Genomic DNA, 24,373 nt, shown 5'->3' with positions numbered 1-24,373 from the left:
TTAGTGAACTATCTCTTCAGGGATCGTAAAAGATGTTTCACTAGAAATATTCTTGTTATTGTTTCGACTCAAATTCTCCAAAAAGTAGATTCAGCTCTAATAGCTCCGAATAAATTCAATACATGCATTAAGATACGAAGGCTTCTTATTCCACGACAACGAAAACACTCTTTCACTCTGTCATATACTAGAGAATTTTACTTGGAAAAGAAAATATCCCATACTAATGGATTCGGATCCACGACGATGGGTTCAAATGTACGAGATCTTGTAGCACTTAACAATGAGACCCTATCAATTAGTATTATACAAAAAAAATCCATTATAGACACTAATATAATTAGTTCTGTCCTTCATAAACAAACTTGGGATTTTCGATCTCAGGTAAGATCGGTTCAGGATCATGGAATCCTTTTCTATCATATAGGAAGGGATATATATATATATATATATATATATATATATATATATATATGCTTACATTACAACCGGAAATCATTGTAGTGAAGCGAGGATATAGTCTGAAGCTGATTTAGCCATGGGAAGCATTTTGCAGTCATTTCAATGGGTTTTATTGTTGTTGCTAAGTATGTCAGTTAATGTGTATGGTTTGAAAATTCCAAGGTTAGGAATATGGCGGAGAAGCAAGGAACGCGAACCCCAGATCAGTTCTTCTTCATCAAACTTAACAAATGATCTGAAAACATTTTACTATACCCAAAGGCTCGATCACTTCAACTACAGACCAGACAGCTACCACACTTTCCACCAAAGATATGTCATCGATTTCAAGCACTGGGCTGGACCAAAATCAAATGCACCCATTTTTGCATTCTTTGGTGCAGAAGCACCACTCGATGATGATCTATTCTATGTTGGCTTTCCCACAGACAACGCTCCTCACTTCAGAGCTCTTATTGTTTACATTGAGGTAACAACAACCTTGTTAATGTTAACAACATTACTTATCAAACATAGTCTAATGTTTGTTATTGTTCGTAAACAGCATAGGTACTATGGGAAATCAATACCATTTGGGTCGAGTAAAGAAGCCATGAGAAATGCAACCACTCGCGGATACTTTAACTCAGCCCAAGCAATAGCAGATTATGCTGCGGTGCTTCTACACGTCAAGAAAACTTTATCTGCTCAGAATTCTCCCATTATTGTTATTGGAGGCTCTTATGGCGGAAGTAAGACAGAATTTTTATTTTTATTTTTTCAAATTGGAGTGTTTGATTTAACTTTCCCTTGTTATAAATATATTACGCAGTGCTAGCATCATGGTTTCGCCTAAAGTATCCCCACATTGCTCTGGGTGCTCTTGCTTCGTCAGCACCTATTCTTTACTTCAATGGCATTGCCCCACAAGCCGGATACTACTATATTGTCACAAAGGATTTCAAAGTAATGTTCTTTTAATCTGTATATGCAACTTTTTTCTTCTTTTTTTTGTTATTCGTAATTTGCAATTCGTAATTTGCATGGTTCAGGAAACTAGTGAGACCTGCTACCAAACTATACGTAAATCATGGTCTGAAATTGACAGAGTTGCTAAGAAGCCTAATGGTCTTTCAATTCTGAGCAAGAGATTTAAAACTTGCAAGTAAGCTTAGTTTCTACACAAATTAACTATATAGTTGATTAAACAATTAATATAGTTTTTTGTTTTTTCTGTTTCAGGAAATTGAACAAAAGTTTTGAACTGAAGGACTACTTGGACTCGTTATACACTGACGCGGCTCAGTACGATTTCCCTTCTGAAAACAGCGTTAAGGTTATGTGCAGTGCCATTGATGCAGCTGCTAAGAAAACCGACATCCTTGGACAAATATTTGAAGGTGTCGTTTCTTACATGCGACCTCGTTCATGTTATGACATGAATGAATTTACTCGTCCAACTGAAACTAACCTAGGTTGGAGATGGCAGGTAATTCAAGTTCATTTTTTCAATGACAGTTCCATTTTGTTCCTTTATTAAACCAGAAGATACACAATATATTAAAAGCCAGAATCATGATAAATCTTTAATTAACTTCATAAACAGACATGCAGCGAGATGGTTATGCCAATAGGTCATGAAAGAAACGATTCAATGTTCCCACCAGCACCTTTCAACATGAAGAAATTTGTTCATGAGTGTAGTAGATTATATGGTGTTCTTCCTCAGCCTCATTGGGTCACCACATATTATGGGGGTTATGTAAGTTTTCTTCCATGCATATATCATCATTTTCATAAACTAATCTTCCACATTTCAATAGAAAATGATTATATATAAAATATGAATACTTTTTGGTGTTTTTTATACAAAATGCAGGATTTGAAACTGATTCTCCACAGGTTTGCCAGCAACATCATATTCTCCAATGGACTGCGTGATCCTTACAGCTCTGGCGGGTACAGTAGTAAATATTTTCTTCAGAAAAAACATTATTTTTGCATTCTTTTTATGTTCTCCACGAAAATCGCAGGGTGTTGGAGAATATTTCAAACAGTGTCGTTGCTGTTACCACTGCAAATGGTACTTTATATCTTCTTTAAATCATATAATACACACATTCTAAGTTAACGAAGATTTCATTATGAATTTTACAACTTTGTTACGACAACAATTTCAGGGTGTCATTGCCTTGACATACAATCAAGATCGGAAAAGGATCCAGAATGGTTGGTGAAGCAGAGAAACGAGGAAGTGAAAATAATAAAAGGTTGGATTGCAGAGTACGAGGCTGATCTAATAGCACTCACTAAACAAACCAAAAAAGGTTAATTGCTCCACCAACATTATATTTTTAATGATGTTCCATTAAAAAACAGAGTAACCAAAATTGTGGTGCTAAAGTTGAACCCACCAAGTAAGTTAGTGATGGATGGAGTGCATGTTGTATTGAAGTATTAATAAATAAATAAATAAATAAATAAAAGATTATTATAATGTATAAGGATTTGAACTTGGTTTTCTTACGCGGAATGCACCTGAAAAAGCGTTTAGGGGAACATAACGCAATCATGCTTCCTCTCAGCAAGCACGCACCAATCGCTATGCCACCTCTTCTCAACGCCATTTTTATCTCTCTGTCTTTAAGAAACATTAATTATATAGAATATATTTATTAATTATAAGATAAAATTGGAATAATTTTTCAAATATTTTATTGAAAATGAAGAAGTTAATCACTGACACTGTAAGCCCTTTTGTTGCTAAAACATCAGTATGCAATCGAATTGAATCGAATATGTTACACAGCATCATAACACTGACAGAATATTTGTAGAAATTTATTCGAGAATTTGTTAATGTAAAAATTACAAATGCAGGTACAATTTATTTTTTATCCTTTAAGGGGAATAAAGTGGCGATATTTTCTTGCAAAAATAAGATATTTATTGTGTAATTTTGTTTTTATATTTTCTTGAATAAGGAAAGACACAACATCTGTTATTTACGACGCGTTTAAGTTGGACTAGACTTATTATTAAAATTTATCAAAATATCTTGGCTTGGGCCGGAAATACTTAAAAAAAAAATTAAATATATAAATAATATAACATTACAAAAAATATATAAAAAAAACTATAAAAGTAACATCTTGCCTCATCAAAGTCTTTGGGTCTTCAAAAAATTCTTTACTTTATTAAAAGTAAATGGTTTAAGAGGTTATCCGAATTATTGAATATTCATTTGGTTTAAATTTATTAAAAAAAATACAAAATCATGAGAGAAAATTCCATGGTTAAAAGCAAAACCAATTTATATCATGAAAATAAGAACAAATTTCGTTTTTTTAAATTAATTTTATAAAGTTGAATTAGATTTAAATTTTATTATCTGTTATTAAAATCTATTATAATCAAAACTTGAAATTCAATATAATTTAAGCTTAAATTCCACTTTTTCTTGACGAAATATTTTTCTTTTATCTGTATGATAAATTTCTATGGGAGTGTAATGGAATGAATTAGGATTTTAAGAACTTTTATAGATAGAAAGGGAAATGGAAGAAAATAGATGAGAATGTTGTAGAGGACAATAGAGATTACTACCGAAAATAAGGTTTGCTAAATCTTCATTCAAAATATTTTACGACATTTAATGAAACTAATTATTTAATCATTTATGTATAAGATTATTATTATTGTTATTATTAACAAATTATTTGAACGGGGTTATTAACACATTTTTAAACTTGATCAAATATTCGATTTCATACTAGAAAGTCATGCAAAAATAATATGTACCTCGTAATAAATTTATGAATTTTGATTTAAATTAAATAAATAAACTTCCCGTCAAATTATTTCTTAATATAAGAAATAAATCTAGTAATTTTCAAAATACAATTTTTTCTTATATTTTTTCCAATTTCTTTTTTACTTTTGATCACTATCTCTAAAATAACATCCTTTTTAGTCAAATGTTATTTTTTTTATCTCCTTTGTTTTTTCACTTTTAATTCAGAGAAACTACAAATAACGGAATTGATTACAAATTGGTGCAATTGGCGAATTAGGATGAAACCCGTAACATCCGAATAGACCCATGAAGAAGAAAAACTCGCCCTCAGAATTGGATTTTTCTTCTTGCATCCCATAATTTTTAATTTGCACCCCATCCTTTTTTAAATGACAAATATACCTTATGCTGAAGTGATATCTGAATTGAAATATTCTGAAATAAATTTTTCAAAAGTTTTAGAACATAATTTATAGAATAAAATTTATGAAATAAGATTTCCAAAACCAATTTTTCAGAACGACTTTTTTTAGAGCACATATAATATACTTTCTAAAATGAGTTTTTCAGAATAACTTTTTCGGAACAAAGTTTTCAGAATACATGATATTTGTTTCGGAACAAACTTCTCTCTCTCTTAGTAAGTCATTTTTAGAAATTAAAAATGATTTTAAAATTATGCAATCTAGAGGTTGAAAATGACTTACAGACTCTAAGAACCAGACTCCATTTTTTTCTTAAAATAAATCTTTCAAAGTATACATTTGATTAAGAATTACATAATCCAAAAATTATTTTTAGCTTTCGGATTATTATATAATACGGAAACTATTTTTTCTTGTAACTTTTTTTTTTTCAAATTACATGATTCAGAAATTATTTTTGTCTTTCAGATTATGTAATCTGGAAATCAGTTTTAGCTTTTAAATTGTATAATTCAGAGGACATCTTCCATTTTTGGATTCCAGAAAGGGCAAAAACAAAACAGAACAAAATTTTCTTATGGGAGTGCAGTGGAAACTTTATGGAGGTGCGAGAAGAAGGTGCCTTTTAAAATACGCTTAGGCCCAGTTTTGTTAAAACGGTTCTGTTGTTTAGTTAGGGTTTAGACTTGTTCAATTCATACATAGATAAGTTCCAACAAAATTCCCTGTAAAACACAAGAAAAAAAATGTAATTAAAAATTAGCAACATATATTAATTTGTAGAAACTATTATATAGCTTTGCGAAAATTTTATTTCTAATTCACTAATTTGAACTTAAGAAAAAAAAAAAGTCTAATTTATTCTGTTCTAGAAGACTAACTGGACATTTCCGATTCGAGGTTGGGTCTGTTAATTATCCTTGATTAAAAAGTTTTTTTTTTAATTTTTATTACTCACAATTTTTTGCTATTTTGGCCTTCTTTAATGTAGTTAAAATATCAGCTTTCATCAACAACATTGATTATAAGCAGAAACCAAGAACTGAATTAAACCAGAGGAAGAAAAAGCTATATTTTATACCATGTGTATGCATTAAAAACAGTAATCCTGTGAAGTAATTTACAACACTGACAAAAGTGAAGAGTAACTGATTCTACATGATAACAGAGTCATCTGAGGATAAACTGAACAAGCCTATTGTGCAGAGAGGAGACACAAACAACGTTAAACTTAATGTGGTCTTGCCGATTGTGACAAATATATACCGGCAAAAGAATATGCATATGAAAAAAAGAATATCTCTTACAATGTATAAGAATATGTAAATGCTATAAGAATCCAATGCAGTAAATTAGTGTTACATGCACAAGGAAAGCCAAGATCCCTCTCTTTCTCAACTTAAGTCCATCGCGTAAAGAAATGCTTCCACCTATCTCTCCGGCATTCACAAATTCACTTCTGCCAGTGCCAGTTGTTGCAGATACATTCACTGACAAAGAACCTACGTTGTTGAATTCGAAAAGAACAGCATCAGAAGAAGAGAAGCTGGTCTTAAAGACAAATTAAAACAAAGTTGGCTCTTGTTTTTATGCTGGTCCCACACTCAGAACAACACAACGAAGAATATTGGTTGGGTGGAAAAGCAAGAACTCAAGAACAACAACCTCGATGATAAAAGTAAATTATGCCATCTACTATATGCTTTTTTCTGGTAGTGTGGCTGAAACTTACAGTCAAAGTTAGCCCATCCAATGCGTTGACCAGCCAGATCATAAACAACAATTTTGTCTTTTAATACGAGATCTGCCACCGCAGAAAATGATGTTAGTCGTATTCTTCAAGAAAATATAGAGTGAGGATTTGAGGAACATGGTGAAGGAAGAAGGTGAAAAGAGAAGGGGATTATAATATGACACTTTGCTTGTAAGTGGTAAAAAAAACTAATCAACATAACAATTTTCTTTCAAGCTTCAAACTTTTGAGTTCAGCTCAATGAAATGCAAAAAATGGTATTAATGTGTTATATATACCTCCTAGAATTGTTACCCCTTGACCCTGGAGTTTTTGAAAACCAATACACCACACTGCTGCACCACCCTGTAACATGCATAGGTTCACCATATTTTAGTTCTGCACAAGAACTAGAGAAGTTTCCAAGGAAATTGACATAATATGCACGAGGTATACATAGAAACAAAAATTGCAACTCACTCTGACTTCAAATCAATATCTTTGAAAATGTTGTTCTCAAGATGTTCTAAAAATCTAAGAAACAGCAATTGAAGTTTGAAGACTTACAATAGAATTCTGCTGTATCAGATAGTCCTGTGGTCTCAAAAGCATAGATGCCCCACCGGCAAAGTTCAGACTTACTTGAGGGAAAACGTCAGTGACACTAAACACAGTACATAAAAATGAATTTAGAGAAAGAGACTATCAAGATGATACACTTTTTAGAACCCAATTACCAAGAAAATGAGAAGGGAAAAACAAAATAAAAAAGAAGTCCAAAAAGGAGAGGCTTGAAATACTGAGTCTGACCTAGTGGTGAGTAAGTAACATTGATTTCCTCTGGAAACAACAGTGCGTACAGATTGTGGAATTGTAGCTGTGATCTGCATATATGAAAAAAAGAAGAAGCATTTTTGCCATCAATATTTGATAAACCTCCAACCTAGCATGAAGCAAGCAGTGATTGCTAATTATTGCATGACAATAAACATCAAAAGCAATATACGTTTTTCGATAAACTGAATTGCATGAAATTACCTAACTGAAACTCACCGCATTGACAAAGGGGTCATAAGCCTCTTCAGCAAGATACGCCAAAGTTGTTCCAGAATCAACAATGGTACCTCTGTTGTTTGATGTTGCAAAAACTGAGGAATCAATTTGCAAGGTTTGGCCATTGACAGAGATGCTCTGTAGATTTAAATTGTAATGAGGCCTGAAATATTTGCAAAAGAAGGAGTTAGTCTAAACACTTCTACAGAGGGACATTCTTTCAATTCATCTCATAACATAGAAACTATATTTTAAATCTTCCTGAGATGGATAATCAGAAGCCTAGTCAATCAGTAGTGCTGAAACTTTTATGCAGACACTTTATCAGCCTCCCAAGTACTAAAGCACAAATTTTTATGCAGACATTTACCAGAGAATTTGATTACCCCCACCTTGCAAATATTATTTACCAAACACTAAACACTTTTTTTTTCCTGATGAAAGGAACTTACTGTGCTGGAACAAGTGAGGTGTAAACAATGTTTGGCTCCACAATCTCACCAAGAACCAATATGCCCCCTCCACTGCTATCTCCTTTCAGACAATGAGAGAATACTCTTGGAGCTATCCCCTGTGAGGATAGCTGAGAGATCACAGACATTTCCTGTTGCCCAAATCCAAATATTCCATCAACTGCTCTATCAGACTTTGTCAAGTCCCCACTCTGCTGGTTGCTACAACTGTTCCATTCACAAATCAACACTTCCCAAGATTAAACCAACCAGCACAAAAAAAGAGGAATAGTATGAACATTGATAAAATCAGCAGAAAATACAAATTCCATTTCAGACTAATGAAAACTCACCCAAAAACTACAGGAGCTGTAGAATTAGTGGTCACAGAACCCTCAAAAATAGTGTTCAGATGCATCATATCTGACACATAATAGCCTGATGTTCCACTTCCATCACCATACTGGAAAGTGTATGAGCACTGGTTGTTCTGGCTGGAACAGCTGGCATCTGATGACTGTATGCCACTGTTGCACCTTTGGTCAGAACAAGCTATCAATGAAGATGTTGATGATCTCCCAGGGTCAAAAAAATTTAGCTGAATCTGTAACAAAATCCAACAACCACGATATTCAAAACTTCTAGGTGCTGTATATTGTTGACCTTATTATTCTACAAACATAACTGATGACACGAAATAGGTTTATAGATAAGCTAATTTAAAACCTAAGAGAGAATTAATTCGTTTAAAAATCCTATTTTTCTTCTTCTGCAAGTGTTTTATAAGAAGTTTATTGAAACCGAATCTTGATAAACGGAAAAAAACTGCATTTACCTGAAGCCCACTTGTCTGAGGACAACCACTGCAGGAGCTACAACTGACCCAGAGAACATCACTGCCAGTGTCAATCTGCACATAAAATTCCACTGGAGGAGTACCCAACTGTACCTTTGTAAAGTAAAGCCTGCAATAAGCCATTAATTCCAAATTTCAAAACTCAAACAGTTACTACGCAATTCAAAGGAAGGTCACAGATTAATCAAAAGTAACAACAACACATCAATTCGATGTGAACAGAAAAGTACTCGTTCAGAATCCAACACAAATCCAAAAGCCTCGGAAATTGATTCAGCTACACGAAACCAAAGAAGAAGAAAAAAAGGTGAAAAGTAAAAACAGAAGAACCGACAAAGTTTACCCGACTTGGAAGGGATCGTAGGTGCCTTGGACGGGGAAATCAACGACGCCGTTTGAAGACTGCAACATTCTGCGATGCCTCAGCGCATCGCGAGCTCTCAGCTCACTCAACTCCACTCCGTGATTCGTCGGAAACGCTCTTTCCAGCGGCAGACTCACCGGCGATCCGCCACCAACCGCCGCCGCCGCAGCCAACAACGCGACGGATATTGCAAAAGCCGCGGCCGCCATTCGTATCGTAATTAAATTTTTTACTGTATGTAGCTTACGTATGTACGTATATATGCCCGTATGTGTAATATGTGTCGGAAAGAAGAAAAAAGAGAATTGGAATTAAGACACTAAAGAGAGAAGAGTGTGTGGATTGGAAGGTTGAGGAAGACGAGGATGTTTTTGCTTTTGTTCATTGTAATTGAAGAGAGAACGTTCTTTGTAATGAAGTTTGGTTTTGGAACAGAGAACATAACAGAACAGAGAATTTAGAGTTTTCAACTATGGATTACGTAAAGTTATGATTCTGTGTCTATCAGTTTCTTTTATTAATGTTTTGTTCGTTTAATTCAACGGAACATCATCTTCCTTCGTTTTATAAACTAACACTTCATGTACATATTACATAATCATGTGCGTCCTTCGCACGCGTTTTTATTTTCATTTTAGGCATTTTTTTAGTTTCCGAAGTTTCTTTTCTGGTCAAAACAGATACACTAAAACTCGTTTCACTGCTATCTGGACACTGAGTTTTAACTAAATTACAAAAAAACACGTTTTCACTTAGATACGGTCTTTTTCCGGTAAAACCAAAGATTTCCTATTACTATATGTTTATGTTATACCTTTAAATTAAATATTTTTTTTAATAAAGTTAAATATATATTGTAAGAAAATTGCGTTTTATCTTTAATTAAATTATAAAATATTTAGTTTCTTAAAAAAGTCAATGATTTTCAACAAATAACACTCGGATCATTGAAAAACAAAATCTGACAATAAACTAAAATTTAATATCCACATCTCATTAAATGTAAGAAAAAGAATATATGTTTAACTCTTTTTAATAGCAGGACTAATATTAAATACAATTTTTCATAACAATTTAAAAACAGAAAATATATTTAACTCTTTCTAAAATTATATGACACTAATTAATATATGTGACACTGATTAATATTTTCAAAATCTAAATAAATGTTATTATCAGCTATCTTAAAATGAATGTGTCGGATAAAAAAGATACTTTCAAAAGTTTAAAACTAACCAAAATAGAAATAATTATTTTATAATGACTTAAAAACATAATTTACTTATATTATAAAGAAAAAAAATCGTAATGATTGCCTTTTAGCTTTCTAAAATTTTGAATTCGATCTCTTTTATCACTTGATATTTATTCACGGATTTTAACTTCCATCAGTTTAAAAGAGAAATTAGATTTATAAATGTGTATATGGAAATAAAAGATTAAATTCTTTAATTTAAAACAATAGAACCAAAATCAAATTTGGTTTAAGCAACATGAATCAGAAACACATTTGTTTTCAAAGTTTTAATATAAAACAAAATAATTACATTTTCAACTATTTTACAAAATCGATTAAACTTACGTGTTGACTTAGAAGCAACAATTATTCGGTTTCTTCCTCTAAGAAAGTTATTTTGTTTCAATAATTTCGCGTTTTATACGCGATTTTAGACTCAATCGTCAAACACAAACATACTCTTGTCATATTTCCGAATCGGAAAGGCAACGATACAAGTTGCAGCATAATAATACTTAAAACTTATATTTAATTTTATGAACATGCTATGAATGTTAAACTGCCATATTAACTTAATTCTTTAATATCACCATGGAATCTAGAAGATCACTAACGATAAATCACTCTATATAGAATAACAATTATTAGTATAAAATTAAACATATAAGTAATATTAAAACACAACTAGATAAGAATAACACTAAAAAAAAGCATTTTTATGCAGTCTGATTATATCTAATTTTTATTTATTGCAGACAAAGTTAAGTCTAGTAAAAGAGAATAGTTTGGTTAAATAAAAATTGAGAATGTCAATTGTTTTTTTAAATAAAATTATTACACTTTTGGAATGAAAGAAATAAAATGAAAATATTGTTTGATCCCTGATTATTCATAATAATTGTAGCGCCCTAAAATTTTGCAACTAAAAGTAATAGAACAATATACATACATAAATAAATTATTTTTGTTTCTATCAAAATATTTCTCATATCACCTACAGACTCATTTAATAGTATAATAATCATCTAATTTTAATATAAATATTACTTTATATTTACATAATTATATAATCAATTACATTCCAAAACATAAAACATAACTCAAATTTTAACATTAAAACACAAAATTACTATTGAATTAATTTTATCTAAGATTTGAAAAATATCAATTGCATTGCAATTATTCAAAGCATTTTGTTACACTTGACATATCAACATATGATTCATCAAAAACACTGTTAGTAAAAATTAAATAATAATTTCTTATATAAGAAAAGTTACTTACATTTTGTGAAGTAGTAGATTTATTTATTTTATTTTCCCTTCATCGTCTTCTAATCAACATCGCAATACAATCAAATGTTTAATTTCAAAACAATATATGCGAAAAATAATTTTCAAAAAGCACTTAAATTTTTAGCTCGTACAAAAAGTATGATATAAACATGTTTAAAAAGGATAAAAATAGATCAAACAAATTTATGATCCATAACTTCACAACAATCAAGGATAGGAAGAAAATACAATAAGTTTATCATCCATATTTCACAAAAAAAAAAATTAAGGATAAGAAGAAAACAATTAATACAGTCAAAGATAAAAATGAAAACATTACTAAAGTTGCATCTCAAAAAATATTATAAACTACAAAACATTAACACAATTAATACAGTCAAACCAGTGTCTTAGCTTATAACAAATTTGTTTCAAAATTGTTATATACTTTTGAAAGTCATTTTAAAATTTGTTGGTTTTGAGTCAACGTGCTTTTTTTATTTATCGTGTATTCGGTTCGATTACAGATTTTTTTTATACATGTAATATTTTTCCATCGCTATTTTTTCGGATGATTACCTAAAAAAATAATATTCGTGGTAATGCGATGGTTGCTTATTCAACAAAATTTAAAACACGATGAAAATTAAATACCAAATTTCTCATCACATAATCACGTCTTGGACGTGTAATCACGTCCCCGACACTCGTATTGAGCTCTTTGTTCCTCGCATCATTAATTAAAAATGCATAATGTTCAGTCCACGACAGAAAAATGTTGTTTCGTTTGTACATACATGAATCGTGCTTTCCTTAAAAAGCATGGGGAAGAAAATTAAAATACTAAGAAACAGAAGTGCTTTGAGCTTTTGCTTTGCAAATTGCATTGCAGCACATCAAATCAAAGCTTTAGCTAAGCCCAATGCACAATTATTTCAAATTTCAGCTTTAGATGATCGAATTTTCAAAGAAAGTGAATGCAGTCCACATCCACAACAACCAAAACTTCTTTTTGCTTTCAATTTTGTATTGTAGAAACCAAAAGTTAAAGTATAGCATGAATAATATGCTGAAACCCAAAGTCTCGACTTGTATATTCCCCATTTCACCCTAATCGCTTTCTTCTGTTTTTTACTTTTTCGTTATTGGAAACGCACCTTCAAGCGGCAGAATGGGATTTTTGTGGCTTAGTAGGGCCTTTATTTCCATGATTAAGTTAAATAAATATCAAGCTTTTCATCTTTATAAAGAAAGGAAAATTATTGGAATTAAAGATAAATTTATAAAACAACGAATGTAAATTTTATTTTGGGTTAAATATGTTTTTTTTTCTTTGATTTATAGTGAGAATTTTTGAAATTTTAAATTAGTCTAGTCTCTTATCTTTAAAATTTGAATTTTGAATTTTGTTAAGTTTATTTAATATTTTATACCCATTTCTCAACTAATATTGAAGTAAAAATGTGTCCAAAGGTATAAACAAAATTTAAACACTATAATGAAATGTGTTTGAACGTCAAATCAACTTAATGAAATGTGTTTGAACGTTAAATCAACTTAAGAAAAATTTGTTAAAAGGATTAAATTCATACATTTACATAATTAAAAACTAAATTAGTTCAAAATTTTAATTTCAATTTTCACCAAAATTTAAAGAATAAAAAATATTTAACCATTTTATTTTATAAGCGGTTTTGTAGGTTTTATAAGTTGAGTTAATTTTAAATTTTCTTTTATATAAAAATTTATCATAGTAAAATTTATCGTGTAAAGAATTTATTCATCGTAGATTTATTTTTGTTGAATGATTATAAATATCTAGTACCATATATATCTCTCTCGGTACAAATTTTTATTTTATAAATTGATTTTTAATAAAAAATAATAATAAAAATAAGTTATTTTTAAATTAGTTATGAAAAATTAAATGAAAAATAGTACTATAATTTGTGTAATTATATAATCTATTACCACGTAATAGATTATATGCCTGATATGTGAAAAATAAGTAAACTATTCAATCAACAAATTAAAATAAAAATTAAATATTCACTCATTTTTTAATTTCTTCTTTTAATCTGAAAAAACTCGGTCAGCTGCTGTCAAAGAAAACCATGGCTAATTTAAATTTTTTTAAAAAAAATATACTATTATTTGCCACCACCCACGTATGTCAATTGAAAATGACTACATTGATTAAACATTAATAATTGATGGACGTTACAAAAAAGAACACATTTGTGAACGTCATATCCACATTTTCACCTTATAATTTGGTATAAGTAAATAAATTGCTGGGTCACGTTTAACCGACCTGTTTGACATGAAAACTCCACATCAATTGATGACCGAAAACGATGTCGTTCTTGTTTTGTTGATCGGAACCGTATTGTTTGTTTTGTTTGTTTATGAATGTGAAAGAAATATTTCAAAAGGATGATGTTATGTTCTAGAAGACTGAGATAGATACACCTTAACACCATACACCAACTCCAACTCTTTTCTTGTCAAAACATGAGACCTCGTTGACAACAAAAACTCAATCCCAAAACATTGACTCAGTTTATTTCTGTTTTTTTAATATAGAAAATAATAATAATAATAATAAGTTGATAAAGAAAAAATAAACCCAAAAGCAAGATTCAAATATTTTTTCAATTTTTGCAAACTTATCTCTTCAATTGAACCCTAGAAAGCAAATATAAAATCTTGGTGACCATTATTTATGAGAAAAAAATGTTGACCACGTTTTGTAGTAAGAAACTGAACAAGTCCGGGAAATGCTGATATTTTCTTCATTCCTATTTAACAAAATTGACAAAAATGGTTAGGTTAGAGTATTGGGGTTAATGAAGCACATATAACTTGCACACCAGATATACCTACCTTTTCTTCACCAACTCAAATATGCTCAACTTTTCTTGCAAGACATGTGGTTCCAAGTCCACAAACAGTTACATCAACGATAACCTCAGAATCATAAATTCTTTATAGCCATATATTAGCCACGAGTCATATCTAAGTTCAAATTATTTTAAATAGTTTTTATTTGTCATAGTTATAATATTAAACATTATATCTTATATCTTATATCTCCCATATTTCATATCTTATTTTATATAAATATAATTTTATTAGTGAAAAAATATTAAAATTGATCGATTCTCAAAAATATTTACAAAAAGTATCGCCTCCAAAATATAAAGAAAAAATAATAAAAAGTTATAAAAATAAAAATACTTGTAGAATAACTTCCTTAATGGTATATCCAAATTTTGGCATCTAATAGTGTAAAATTTGTAATTTTCACCGCAAAATTTATTAAGTATCTGGAACATAGACTTGATGAGGCAATGACACTTTTATTTATATCCTTATTTATGGATTTCTTCTGCAATAAAAAATTTAAATTTTACAATCAAAAATAAAATCAATTTACAATCTTTACACTATAATCTGAGTTTGATACAATGTTAGAAATGGACTTTAAACTTAATTCAATCCCACAAAATCGACTTATATCATAAGATTTGCATCTCACTTGTATATTATGAAATCTTTAATCGATGTGAGATTTCTAATAAAAACACCAAAGTTAAAAGAAATTATTATTTTATCTAGCAATCAGATAAGAGTATTGGTCCAAGAGAATTACAATTTAAGAAAAAAATGACAAAAATAATAGCACATAATGTTACCAACTTTGACTCTCTTTTCATGTGTTAATATCATCTTTCAGATTCTTTTTTTTTTTTTCTTTCTCTCAGACACCACCATCCACATCCATCGCAGTCATAGTCACTGGATCGATGCACATTCATGAATCGATGAGTGTTCAGTTTTGTTTTGAACTTTGTTGCAATGATATATTAAAAATTCTCTCTTATGTTTCTAGAGAAAGAAAGTGGGGTCTGAAGACACTACCTTGTAAACTCCAATTTATTTTTATTTTTTCTCCGCTCTTTACGTTGCTCTCTCCGAATGTCTTATTTTTTGTGTTCTACAAAAGGTGAATGAATAAATAAACAAGGTAACGTAAGAAAGCAATGAACTCATGAACAACAATCAACAACATCTTCGTTTTCTTATTATAGTTTGTTTATACATTATACATCGAAAACATCATCAAAGCAATATTAACAAATATTCTATTATGTTTGCCACTTCCCCAAAAATCATGAACCTGTTGTATAAGTTTTGAAAAACAACACAAAAGAAAGTCATAGCTTTTCTCCAGATAATAAATCATGGGAATCCCGTTGAATATGATTATAATGAGTATAAAGGTAATGGTTGCCGGCGTAATGGTTTTGGAAATAGTTTCTATAATACCAGATGAAAAAATAGTTTAGCCATTTTTTTTATATTTTCTATATCGGTCAATTAATTGAAAACCGATTAGAAATCTTGGTGTTTTGCTTGGAGTGGGTTAACCGGTCAGAAAAGAAAAAAAACAATTTCTTTCATAAAATTAATTTAAAAATATAAGTTTAATTAAATATGTAAAATATCTATAACAATATATAAAGAGATTCTCTTTTATTATTTTAAAATTTTTAATTTGATCATTTAAAATATAATTATTTATTAAATTTTTTAAAATTGACTGTTATTTTTATAATTTTTTTATAAAATTTTCTATATCTACTTTTTCTATTATTTTTTTATTTATCAACAATTATTTTCTCATTTTTTTAATATATTTTATTTTATTTTTAATAAATATAATTTTATTTTATATATTAATTTAATAACATTACAATATCATTATCTACTAATATAATATTATACATATTTAAAATATACGTACACATATATACGATATATACGATAGAGTCTCTGTGGTCTTAATTCTAGTCTTAATAGTTTATTTAAAGTTAGTGTGGAAACCTTTACGACCTGGGCCCTAACGTGGTGTGCAAAATGAAAATAAGGTAATTACTTTTTGCATCCCGTGATTTGTTTTTCACCTCCGTGAGATGTTGAAAATGTCTAAAATGTCTATATTTAAATTATAGGAGTTGGAAAATTTCAGATTGTGTAGACAAAAAATTATATAACTTTTAATATATATCAAATTTAGATTTGAAACACTAAAAAAGGAACTTTTAAATTTTAAAGATCACAATAAAAGTTTATACTGCATGCTTGTTTCTAAGCATGAAAAGATAGTAAAGAAAAATGCAAAACAAGAAAAACTAAAAGTGAGGATTGAAATATGTAAAAATACGGAAAACGAAAATATTTTAACAATTTAATTTTTTGTCACACAATCTTGATTTGTTTCTAAGCACGAAAAAAATATTAAATAGAAATAAAAAAAGTTAAAATTGAGGATTAAAAATATATTAAAATACGTAAAACGAAAATGTTTGAAAAGGTTAAACTTTTCTCATACTCTTAAGATAATTTGCGGATAAAGTAAGAGTTTAATATTATTGATTATTATTATTATTATTATTATTATTATCATTTACGTTTACTATTATAATAAAATAAATAGTTGAAATAAAAATAAATTGAATTAAATTATTTTGTAATTATATTAATATAAAAATATTATTTTCACACATCGATTAGATTGTTTATAATATTTGTTTATTTATTTTTATCTTCTTTTAATATAAATAATTTAACTTTCTATTTATTTATTTATATTTTATTTTCCTTTCCACTCTCAAGTCAATTCAAACAAAGCAACCTCTTTTTCCCATCTTGATATTTGTGTATTTTAATTTAATAAATTGATATCCTAATAAAGATTCATCCAACAGCTAACTACCAAATCGATCTGGAGTGAAACATTTGGAAGTACAAACTTGACCTAAATAAAATGTTGATGTACCAAAAATCATTGCCAAAATGAAATATCACTCCAAATAGCAAAATGTCAAAGTATTGAACTTACTCGGATCTTCTGAATCTAAGATAAATAACATAATATTCCTACCTAGTTAATTAATAAATATAATTCTAAATATATTTTTCTATGATATATGTTGTAAAGTTTAATAAACTTATCGCATGGACTAATTTTTAATTGAGTAATGCTGTAAATATGTGTAGTCAATTACATTGCATGTTTTCTTTAAAAAAATTATATACTGATAGTGTTTTTTAACGACGACTTAATACAAATTTATGAATAATGAAAAAATGAAAATGATTTAATTGGAGATATAAACCATAGCATCGTATGAGATAATAATTTTGTAAACGACATGGTTATCTCTTTTTGAATAAAATCAGCACTAATAATATTGAATATAAGTAATTTTACATGTTATTTTTTTAACAAAGCTATAATTTACTATTTTTCCTCGATACTATTATGCAAACAAGCAAAAACACATTTCTTTATGTATCTGTATTTATTAAGTTTAAATGTAATAATCTTAATATAAATGTATATATTAGTTTTAATCTGAATATAAGTGAAGTAATATTTATTCATATAATTTTTTATGTTATTTTGTTTAAACTTGCTATATTATTTAATATGTTTAAAATTTAAATAAAATAATTTAAAATCATTAATTAGAAAATGGAAAAAAAGTCTGGGATAATAAGAATCTTGAAAGTTATAAAATAAATAAATAGAAGAGGACAATTTTTTACTACATAGATTAAATAATATATTAAGATGTAAAATATGTAAAAGAAGAAATGTAAATACTTTAAGTTATTCTTTCTAATATTTATTTTTTAAATTAAATTTTAAAATATTTTGAAATATCAAAACTTAAAATAAAAATTGAACATATTATAAACTGTCCATCATATATTTATTGTTTATCATAAAATTTAATTGAAATATAATTTATATATTAAAAATATTTATTTACTATAACATGTAGTTATAAAAAATAAGCATTTATCTTTAGTTTTATTTATTTGAAATGAAAAAAACGTAACTTAATTATGAATTCCCCTTCTTAGTTCTTATGTTGTTTTCCCGGCAACAAGACCCACTCAAAAACCCTAATTTCCCACATTCACCTTCCACCAAATTCAAGGCCCTCTCTCGCCTCCTTCTCACTTCAATATTTCTCTTCATTGTTCAAATCGATTCATCTTCGTTGAAATTTTCCAATTTGTCTTCCTCGATTTTTTTCTTCTTCTGTCGCCGTCTCAGAGCGGGTTTGTGTTTGAAGGTCCTTCAATGGCGGAGGACCGGAGTGAGGTGAGTGATTACAGTTCGGAGGACGAAGGAACTGAAGATTACAGGCGCGGAGGGTACCATGCGGTTCGAATTGGTGACACTTTCAAGAATGGGTGCTATGTGGTACAGAGCAAGCTTGGTTGGGGTCATTTTTCCACTGTGTGGCTCGCTTGGGACACTAACAAATCGGTGCGTGCCCTTTTGTTTGTTTCCTCGCAACATGTCAGAAGCAAATGCTTTTGACAATTTACAATTTGTCAAGAGAGTTTAAGTTTAAGTTTTGTTTTTGTTTTTTTTTTATTTGGTTTGTGAAGAACTGTTTGTGGTCGGGAGATTTGGACAAATTTCTGCTTACATTTATCACCATTTTTTGGTCTATGAAATGATCATTTTTTGTCTATGAAATGATGGACTGGCTTTGACTTTGCTTGCTAAAGTTGGTGATTGAAAGAAATGATTTTAATTGGTGTTTACGCTTTTCATTTGATCTATGGTTGGCTATTGAAGGAAAACTGTTAACCTCCAGTCTAAAGAGTTTCTTTTTTCTTTGTATATTGTTTCATTTTATTATATGTATCGATCTTTCATCTTCAGCTAACAGATTCTGTTATACGGTTATTTGGTTTTTTGTTGCCTTGTTCCTTTAATTTGCCGCGTTGTTGATCTTGTTACTGTGTCACATTAGAGGTTCCTGTCATCAGGTGAAAATTCTTGTTTGAAATGTGATCCTCTCTCTATAAACTTCTTTAGAAGCACTTACAGGAGAGGAAAATTAAGTAGGTGAATAAATACATTGAGCTTCTCCCCAAGCCAAAATCAATTGTTGCGTCTTAGCTTCTCGGGATGTTATATAAGAAGAATAAGTTAAGTATGGAAGTTGGTTTTAGCTTATGGGAAAAGTACAATTAGTTTTTGTTCTCTTATAAGGGCTTATAAAGAAATTTATCCAAATAGAGTACATGTTATTCTTCACTATTTCAATGCCTAGCTAACATACATGTAGCAATCTATAGTTTGGAACTTTATTAGTGATGGTTTAAATTGTTTGTTTGTAGCGATATGTTGCCTTAAAAATTCAAAAGAGTGCTCAACATTACACTGAGGCGGCAATGGATGAGATAAAGATTCTCAAACAAATTGCTGATGGGGATCCAGATGACAAAAAATGTGTTGTAAAGCTTCTGGACCACTTTAAGCATTCAGGGCCTAATGGCCAGCATGTTTGTATGGTTTTTGAATTTCTTGGTGATAATCTTCTTACCCTTATCAAGTACAGTGATTACCGAGGTGTTTCCCTTCCTGTGGTCAAGGAAATTTGTTTCCATGTTTTGGTGGGTTTGGATTACTTGCACCGCGAGCTTTCTGTAATACACACTGATTTGAAGCCTGAGAATGTCTTGCTTCTGTCTCCCATAGATCCATCTAAGGATCCTAGAAAATCAGGTGTTCCACTTATCCTTCCAAACACGAAGGATAAGGCTGTAACAAAAAATGGGATAACAGTAGTCAATAAGAATGTGAATGGAGATCTAACCAAGAACCAGAAAAAGAAATTGCGAAAAAAGGCTAAAAAGTTAGCCCAGGGCTTTGTTGGAAGGGAGCATGCTGAGGAAGCTGAGGAGGATTCCAAAGCACCTGATGAGCAAGATGATTGTAGTACTGATGTGAAACCAAGTGTAGAATCTGGTGACAATAAACCTAATAGCCCTGTTAGTAAAGATGAATCAACAAAGACTTCTGAAACTAAGGATGTTCCCCAAGGAAGTCATGGTCACAGGAGAGGTAGCCGCTCTACAAGAAAGAAGTTGCTTGCATCTGTCGATCTTAAGTGCAAGCTGGTTGATTTTGGTAATGCTTGTTGGACTTATAAACAATTTACAAATGATATTCAGACAAGGCAGTACAGGTGTCCTGAAGTTCTTCTTGGATCTAAATACTCAACTCCAGCTGACCTATGGTCCTTTGCTTGCATTTGCTTTGAGCTTGCCACTGGCGATGTTCTTTTTGATCCTCATAGTGGTGACAACTATGATAGGGATGAGGTAAGTGCACCTGTTTGAACTTTGAAAGAACTGGTTGGCTTCATTTCATGCCATAATTATCTAACACTTGTTGTTACTATTATATTACTATTATTATTATGACTATTAAAACTGGCTTGCTATCAATATTGTTCTGAGAATAAAACTTGTCCTTACCGTTTGGGTTTGTTTTCAATGGTAAAATTCAATTTTGTACCTCAAATTTTTGAATCATATCTGCATTAAAATAACATTTCTGCTACTTTTGTTCAGTAAATATTTGTTAAAAATGGATAAGAACCTTGGGAGACTCACACCTTCTATTGCAGAAGGCTTATGATACCAATTGATTTTGAATCTTGAGAGATCCACACCATAAAAGCTAGTTGTTGTATTTGGAGAGCCCAAGGCCTTATAAATGTCTAAGAGGCATTGATGTGGATACGGCACAAACACTAGGATTCGGGTAGATTAAAAATATATGACATGAGAACACAACACACAAATGAATTGTAAATCTAGTAACTAGTACTAATCATGCTTCATAATCCAACAAATCAAGAGAAACAATTATAAACAAATCTTCTAAGTCTGGGTTATCAAGAGATAAGCTAGCAATCTCTAAAATCCCATTGTCATCCAATGAGAAGTCATCTCTTGCAATATCCTACAATTTTGTTGCCTCATCATTGTATTTTGAGGGTTCTCTTGAGAAGATGAAGATTGCTATGAACAAATATTATATCCTCCATCTTTTGAGGTGTAATCTTATTTTATCAAATAATGCATAAAGGAACATGAATCGTGATTGAAATCATGATTCATTACAAAATTCTCCCCCAGTGATACATATCGTTTGATGAATTGTTTTGTAACTTGAATCACTGAATCGGATGTCAATCATGTGATTAGCAATTCAGTTTTCATTACATACGATTTGTAATAAGGGAACAAAATCAGAAAGAAAAGAAACTCAATGAAGATGAAAGTTCAGGGGAAAAGATAAGAAGCGGAGAAAATGAACATCAGATAATAGAACTGCAGAAGACACGGTAAAAGAAATTGGGAGAAGATGAATAGTGAGAATGGAGAAGATGAGAAAAGTTGAAATCTGGAGAAGATGGGAGAATATGAATACAAAAGGGAGAGGAAATAAACCTGGGAGAAGATTAACTCCTGAACTGTGATAAGATGACTGAGTGAGAGAGTTCTGAATAGTTTTTTCAGAGTAAGATTTTAAAATATAAAATGTTTTTTCATATTTTTTTTATCTAACAACTTTAATCATACTAACATGCTTTTATATTTTACAGTGACAGTCATAATTTATATATTGTTTTTTATTTTTGATTCTGATTTTTATAAAAGATCAATATTATCTCTTTGAAAAAATTAGTTATTGTTTAAATTAATATATAAGTGATTATATTTTTTAGTTATTGTTTAATATTTTATTTGATACTTTTTTTTCAATTTAAACTAGTATATATTGATTCTTATATTTTTATATTAAATTAGTTGTTATTCAAGGATTTTTATTTGATATTTTTGAAAAGAAAATAAATTTAAATTTATATACAACTTTTGTTATATTTTTTATTTTTTTATAAAAAATAGTGTTTGTTTAAGGGTTTTATCTTTTAAGTTATACAAATTGTGTATATTAAGATTCAAAATTCATGAAAAAACAATTCACTGTTCGAATCTCGATTCAATAACCATGACCACCATGTTTTGTATCCACTTTTCCTGTCCCTTAAAGACTTAACATCATCAAAGCCTTCCTTTTAGTTGAAGATGGGGGAGACACTGCAGTTGTCAAGTTTTATGAATGATCACAACAGTGGAGACAAAATTGCTGAAGATGTTATAATCTTGTTTGTTTATTCAATTGATCTTAGAATTGATGCTTCACTGTGCTCCTTTAAGAACTTTTTGAAGTTTGGACCAATTGAGGTCAAATAACTTGTTTATAAATGATAGTAGCTCTAAGCCTTCATTCATTTAAAATAATGTACACTATCTGTGCGTGATACTAACTGAAAATGTCTTCATTTCCTGTTCTTTTGGAAGAAATATATAAATTGTGAAATACTGTTGTGGTTATTTGAACCTCAATTTCAGTCTATAGATTTTTGACAATTTGGAATCTACTCTGCAGGATCATCTAGCACTGATGATGGAGCTTCTTGGGATGATGCCACGCAAGGTAGGCCTGTTTTTCCTTTTTGGCTGTATGATCAAGAACAAAAATATTCAACCATTTTCCTGTTTGAATAATAAAAAAAAAAACAAAAATGGTAGTTTACGGCAATATGTTATTCCAAGAACCATGATTATTTTATCTGTTCCCTTTGATAAAAATTGAACGCCTTTACCTTCAGATTGCACTTGGTGGCCGCTATTCCCGAGATTTTTTCAACAGATATGGCGATTTGAGACACATCAGGCGATTGCGTTTCTGGCCTCTTACTAAGGTGATGATGGAGAAGTATGATTTCAGTGAAGAAGATGCAAATGGCATGGCTGAATTTCTTCTTCCATTACTTGATTTTGTCCCTGAAAAGAGACCAACCGCTGCACAATGCCTTCAGCATCCATGGTTCAGTGCTGGTCCCAGGACTCTTGAGCCCTCAGTAGCTACTGCTGCAATTGATGGGGAAATATCTGAAAACATGCAGAGGGAAAAAGCTGAGCAGGAGGCTGTGGAAGTTGGTATGGGGAATATGGCCATAGATGGAAATTCAAAGAAACTCTAAGAGTTCCAATTTGTGAAGCCATGAAAATGGAAGTTCATTGGCTTGTTTAGGTGGGTATGCCATCTGTTTTTGTTTATATGGTAAACCTAGGTTGTCCTTGCAGCATGATGTTATAGTTATTTGGGAAGAAGCCCTTTATGGGGAAGCTAGTCACACTGTGATATAACCACGGTTTTATCTTTTTGGAGAATTTGTATGAAGCTTCTCCCTAGGTTAGATTTTCTTCATTTTGGAAGTGCTATATTTGAGGGGTTCGAACTGTACATTTGAACGAGTTATCATCATTATTTTTTTTTCTTATGTATCCATATATCAGATTTTGTTGCAGTAGACTTTACTTGCTGCATCTTTTGTTTCCTGGTTATGGTTTGTTTTTTTATCAGTAATTTCACGAGTTTTAACCTAAAATTCAGCTCTGATCTAAGTATGACATGATTGTGTAAAAAAGAAAAAATGTTATTGTTTAGAAAAGGAAAAGAAAAGGTTTGACGAGGTTATTTAAAAAAAGTGTAGATATTTTTATCCAGTCTTCTGAATATTTACTATTTTAGTTACTATTTTAGTATTTCAAATATTTAAATCTTCCCATACTTCTCTTCTAAATATTTTGTTATCATATCAGATCTTCAAAGATTTACATTGCAAGCAGGTCTTTAATAATCGAAACTATAGAATTAAATTGGTGATAAAGTTTTAAAGGAACTCAGCTACAATATAACTACTTCAGACTAAGTTGATAATTAAATATTCTGAGGACGTTTAAAGACTTGAATTATCTTTGTTCACAAAGTGATAAGATTA

The 24,373-nt window shown here is 30.1% G+C and overlaps 3 protein-coding genes across 3 annotated transcripts; 2 read left to right on the top strand and 1 right to left on the bottom strand.

The window, feature by feature from the left end:
* Positions 1 to 469: 469 nt before the first annotated feature.
* Positions 470 to 2,787, top strand: LOC114183589 (lysosomal Pro-X carboxypeptidase-like). The gene is made up of 9 exons (XM_028070663.1): positions 470 to 931; positions 1,007 to 1,193; positions 1,274 to 1,407; positions 1,494 to 1,606; positions 1,684 to 1,930; positions 2,048 to 2,203; positions 2,321 to 2,400; positions 2,475 to 2,524; positions 2,622 to 2,787. The coding sequence occupies exons 1-9, from the start codon at positions 539 to 541 to the stop codon at positions 2,771 to 2,773; spliced, it is 1,512 nt and encodes a 503-aa protein (XP_027926464.1). The 5' UTR covers positions 470 to 538; the 3' UTR covers positions 2,774 to 2,787.
* Positions 2,788 to 5,720: 2,933 nt separating this feature from the next.
* Positions 5,721 to 9,666, bottom strand: LOC114185430 (aspartic proteinase-like protein 2). The gene is made up of 10 exons (XM_028073144.1): positions 9,099 to 9,666; positions 8,735 to 8,864; positions 8,253 to 8,503; positions 7,900 to 8,127; positions 7,448 to 7,610; positions 7,205 to 7,278; positions 6,962 to 7,058; positions 6,694 to 6,760; positions 6,395 to 6,466; positions 5,721 to 6,164 (listed from the first exon to the last, which is right to left on the bottom strand). Exons 1-10 carry the CDS (start codon positions 9,326 to 9,328, stop codon positions 5,992 to 5,994), a joined length of 1,485 nt encoding a protein of 494 aa, XP_027928945.1. The 5' UTR covers positions 9,329 to 9,666; the 3' UTR covers positions 5,721 to 5,991.
* Positions 9,667 to 18,565: 8,899 nt separating this feature from the next.
* LOC114185237 (SRSF protein kinase 1) lies at positions 18,566 to 23,844 on the top strand. Its single transcript, XM_028072851.1, has 4 exons — positions 18,566 to 18,981; positions 19,848 to 20,834; positions 22,975 to 23,022; positions 23,198 to 23,844. The coding sequence occupies exons 1-4, from the start codon at positions 18,793 to 18,795 to the stop codon at positions 23,570 to 23,572; spliced, it is 1,599 nt and encodes a 532-aa protein (XP_027928652.1). The 5' UTR covers positions 18,566 to 18,792; the 3' UTR covers positions 23,573 to 23,844.
* The last annotated feature ends 529 nt before the right edge of the window (positions 23,845 to 24,373 follow it).

The sequence above is a fragment of the Vigna unguiculata genome, chromosome 5 (genome assembly GCF_004118075.2).
Source record: "Vigna unguiculata cultivar IT97K-499-35 chromosome 5, ASM411807v1, whole genome shotgun sequence".
NCBI lineage: Eukaryota > Viridiplantae > Streptophyta > Magnoliopsida > Fabales > Fabaceae > Vigna > Vigna unguiculata.
Note: the sequence above shows the minus strand (reverse complement) of the source record. Positions and strands in the feature narration are given on the sequence as shown.

What these genes read in the sequence shown, in the direction of transcription:
- LOC114185430 (XM_028073144.1), bottom strand. Translation starts at nt 9,328, where the DNA reads ATGGCGGCCGCGGCTTTTGCAATATCCGTCGCGTTGTTGGCTGCGGCG. An exon ending in TACGATCCCTTCCAAGTCGG is followed by an intron (nt 8,865 to 9,098) that starts GTAAACTTTGTC and finishes GGCTTATTGCAG; the next exon opens with GCTTTACTTTACAAAGGTAC. An exon ending in TGATACAGCAGAATTCTATT is followed by an intron (nt 6,761 to 6,961) that starts GTAAGTCTTCAA and finishes TGCATGTTACAG; the next exon opens with GGTGGTGCAGCAGTGTGGTG.
- LOC114185237 (XM_028072851.1), top strand. Translation starts at nt 18,793, where the DNA reads ATGGCGGAGGACCGGAGTGAGGTGAGTGATTACAGTTCGGAGGACGAA. An exon ending in CTTGGGACACTAACAAATCG is followed by an intron (nt 18,982 to 19,847) that starts GTGCGTGCCCTT and finishes GTTTGTTTGTAG; the next exon opens with CGATATGTTGCCTTAAAAAT. An exon ending in TTGGGATGATGCCACGCAAG is followed by an intron (nt 23,023 to 23,197) that starts GTAGGCCTGTTT and finishes CTTTACCTTCAG; the next exon opens with ATTGCACTTGGTGGCCGCTA.
- LOC114183589 (XM_028070663.1), top strand. Translation starts at nt 539, where the DNA reads ATGGGAAGCATTTTGCAGTCATTTCAATGGGTTTTATTGTTGTTGCTA. An exon ending in CTCTTATTGTTTACATTGAG is followed by an intron (nt 932 to 1,006) that starts GTAACAACAACC and finishes GTTCGTAAACAG; the next exon opens with CATAGGTACTATGGGAAATC. An exon ending in ACCTAGGTTGGAGATGGCAG is followed by an intron (nt 1,931 to 2,047) that starts GTAATTCAAGTT and finishes CTTCATAAACAG; the next exon opens with ACATGCAGCGAGATGGTTAT.